This window comes from Capsicum annuum, unplaced genomic scaffold, assembly GCF_002878395.1.
Source record: "Capsicum annuum cultivar UCD-10X-F1 unplaced genomic scaffold, UCD10Xv1.1 ctg77058, whole genome shotgun sequence".
NCBI classification, from domain to species: Eukaryota; Viridiplantae; Streptophyta; class Magnoliopsida; order Solanales; family Solanaceae; genus Capsicum; species Capsicum annuum.
This window is the reverse complement of record NW_025887416.1, coordinates 1-2388: the sequence shown is the minus strand read 5'-3', so window position 1 is coordinate 2388 and position 2388 is coordinate 1. Positions and strand designations below refer to the sequence as shown.

The 2388-nt window shown below is 30.2% G+C and overlaps 1 protein-coding gene across 1 annotated transcript; it reads right to left on the bottom strand.

Moving 5' to 3' along the window:
* Positions 1–284: 284 nt before the first annotated feature.
* LOC124894719 (mannan endo-1,4-beta-mannosidase 7-like) lies at positions 285–1939 on the bottom strand. The gene is made up of 3 exons (XM_047405289.1): positions 1297–1939; positions 1016–1210; positions 285–918 (listed from the first exon to the last, which is right to left on the bottom strand). Exons 1-3 carry the CDS (start codon positions 1621–1623, stop codon positions 763–765), a joined length of 678 nt encoding a protein of 225 aa, XP_047261245.1. The 5' UTR covers positions 1624–1939; the 3' UTR covers positions 285–762.
* Between the last annotated feature and the right edge of the window lie 449 nt (positions 1940–2388).

Sequence of the window (2388 nt, the reverse complement as noted above, 5' to 3'; positions counted from 1 at the left end):
TATATATATATATATATATATACATACACATATATATATATGTGTATGTATATAGATTATATGCACTACTAATTTATAATTCAGTGATTCACAAAGTATTAACCTATTCAGAGCAACAAAGGTACAATATAAAGTTCGGCTATTATCGTAATAAAAAGCTTGAAGCATTTATAGCTTCCAACAATTAGAATTTAATTTTTTTCCTAACTAATATTCAGCTCAAGTTTGAAGATTTTTGTAAACTAAAATGCATTGCGTAAGTTTTGGCGGTAATTAAGATTTCATTTTTTTATGTTAGTTGTTACTATTTCTATTTTATAAGTATTTTTTTATTGGTTAAATCGAAAATCGAACCGTTAAGGACTAAAAATCGATAAACCGAAATCGATAAGAAATTATCTTATTGGTTGGTTATTGAATTTACATATTTAAAAATTAAAAATCGATAAATCGAACCAATAATACGTAAAATCGAACCGAACTGATGGATCCACACCCCTACTATTTATCACCGCATTTCAAGGCTTAATTGGCTGCATCTAACTTGCCAAAATGCAAAAGTAAAACCACCAAAGCAGAAAAGGAATCCTTTTCTTTTTCTTTGTTTTTTATAGCAGAAAAGGAATCCCACCACAGTTTAATTTAAAATTCAGCAAAAGGAGAAATTAGAAGAAATTGCAAGGAAGTGGATAAAGTGAACTTCATTTAATTTTCCTTCTTAGATGTGGACCCATTGATTTAAATTCTGCTTCTTAATAAAAATTAAACCATGAATATGGAGTTAATTAGAAATACCTGAATGGTTCTTCCTGAAGGATCTGATGTGCATCTTGGCTCATTCATAAGCTCCCATGCCATGATTGTGGGGTCATTCTTGTAAATAACTCCAGTAAATTTGTTGTACCTGTTAAGTACAGTCTGCATAATTGGGTTGGGGGGAAACCAAACGTCATGCTTTTTTGTATACAAATTTAAATGACCAATTAGAATCAAGAAAATTTTAATTTCATGTTACCCTAATATGATTCTTGTAATAGCCCTTAACAACAGAGTTTCTGAAGAAATCATCATCTGAATTGAGGTACTGCCCATGACTTCTAGCCCAATTCACATACTGTTTCTTTCCACCAAAGCTCTCATAGTTATTTGCAAAGCTTAATACAACTTTAATCCCATACCTTCTTGCTTCAGATATCACAAAATCCAACCCCTTCAAAAATTAATTAACTAGTTTGTCAGACTTTAAAGATACAGTAAAATAAACATTACTAAACCATAGTATAAAACAAAATTAACCTTAAACATATCTTCATTGTAAGAGCCAGGGGCATATTGTAGTGGCCTGTATCCACCATCACTAAAAGCCCAAGTTCTAGCAACAGTTAGGCCATGACTCGAAGCTTCTCTAAATGCATCAGTAACTTTAGATCTTTGAGATGGATCAGCAGCAATATACATTAGCCAATAGGCATTAAAGCCATTAGCATAAAAAGGGTTACCATTCAACATGAAATGTATTCCTCTAGTCCTAATGAACCCATCTCCTGCTTCAACTTGGACAAAATAACATACTTTCTGCACCAAGAAAATCAGAAAAAGTGTGTATGCTAAATGCTTCTTCATATCTATTTTTGGTCTTTCAGAATTGTGGCCTGTAGTTTTAGAATGCCAATGAAGAGAGGATAAAGCATTTTATTAGCAGTTGAAAGTAGTGCATGTGGGGCATTGTAATACTTTGTGCAACAGTGTGTCCCCACTACTCATAACTACTAGCATGAGCAAAGTAGTAACAGTGAATGCCAATTGGTTAGTTTTGGGAGGTGGAAAAGAAAAGTATATAACAAAAAGGAAGAAGGTTTGGGCTGGGACTTTTGAAATTAGGACCATTCATTTTTTTTTCTCAGACTAACAGAGGTAAAATGTCAAGTTCGTCGGTGCAAAATTCGTTCACATAAGGATAAATCTATATATCCTAAATAGCAAGAAAGTCTTGCCTAGATTGTGCCAAGTTTTACTTATTAGGACAATTTTGTTAAAATTAAATTTTAGTTAGTAGTTATTGTTATTTTTAAATTCAAAATTTTAATATTTATTTATAAGATTTTTAAATTCAAAATTTTAATATTTATTTATAAGATAATTAACACGATTCTTCATTTGAGCAAATTATCAGACTTCCTATATTGCATATTTATAGTTATAGTCACTATTATCATTTAATTTAAAATCTTAATAAAATTTGATAGTTATAATCCATGTCAAATACTCTTTCTAAAATATTTGTTCAAATCAATTGGAATTTATATTTCATACATCAAACACAAGAAACAAGGGTAAATCTATCAATCTAACTATTACTGTCAAGTAAATTAAATAAAAAATTATAAT

Coding starts and splice junctions, on each gene's coding strand:
- LOC124894719 (XM_047405289.1), bottom strand. CDS start 1,623: ATGAAGAAGCATTTAGCATACACACTTTTTCTGATTTTCTTGGTGCAG. Junction 1,211..1,296: donor ACAATGAAGATATGTTTAAG/GTTAATTTTGTT, acceptor TAATTTTTGAAG/GGGTTGGATTTTGTGATATC. Junction 919..1,015: donor ATTACAAGAATCATATTAGG/GTAACATGAAAT, acceptor CCAATTATGCAG/ACTGTACTTAACAGGTACAA.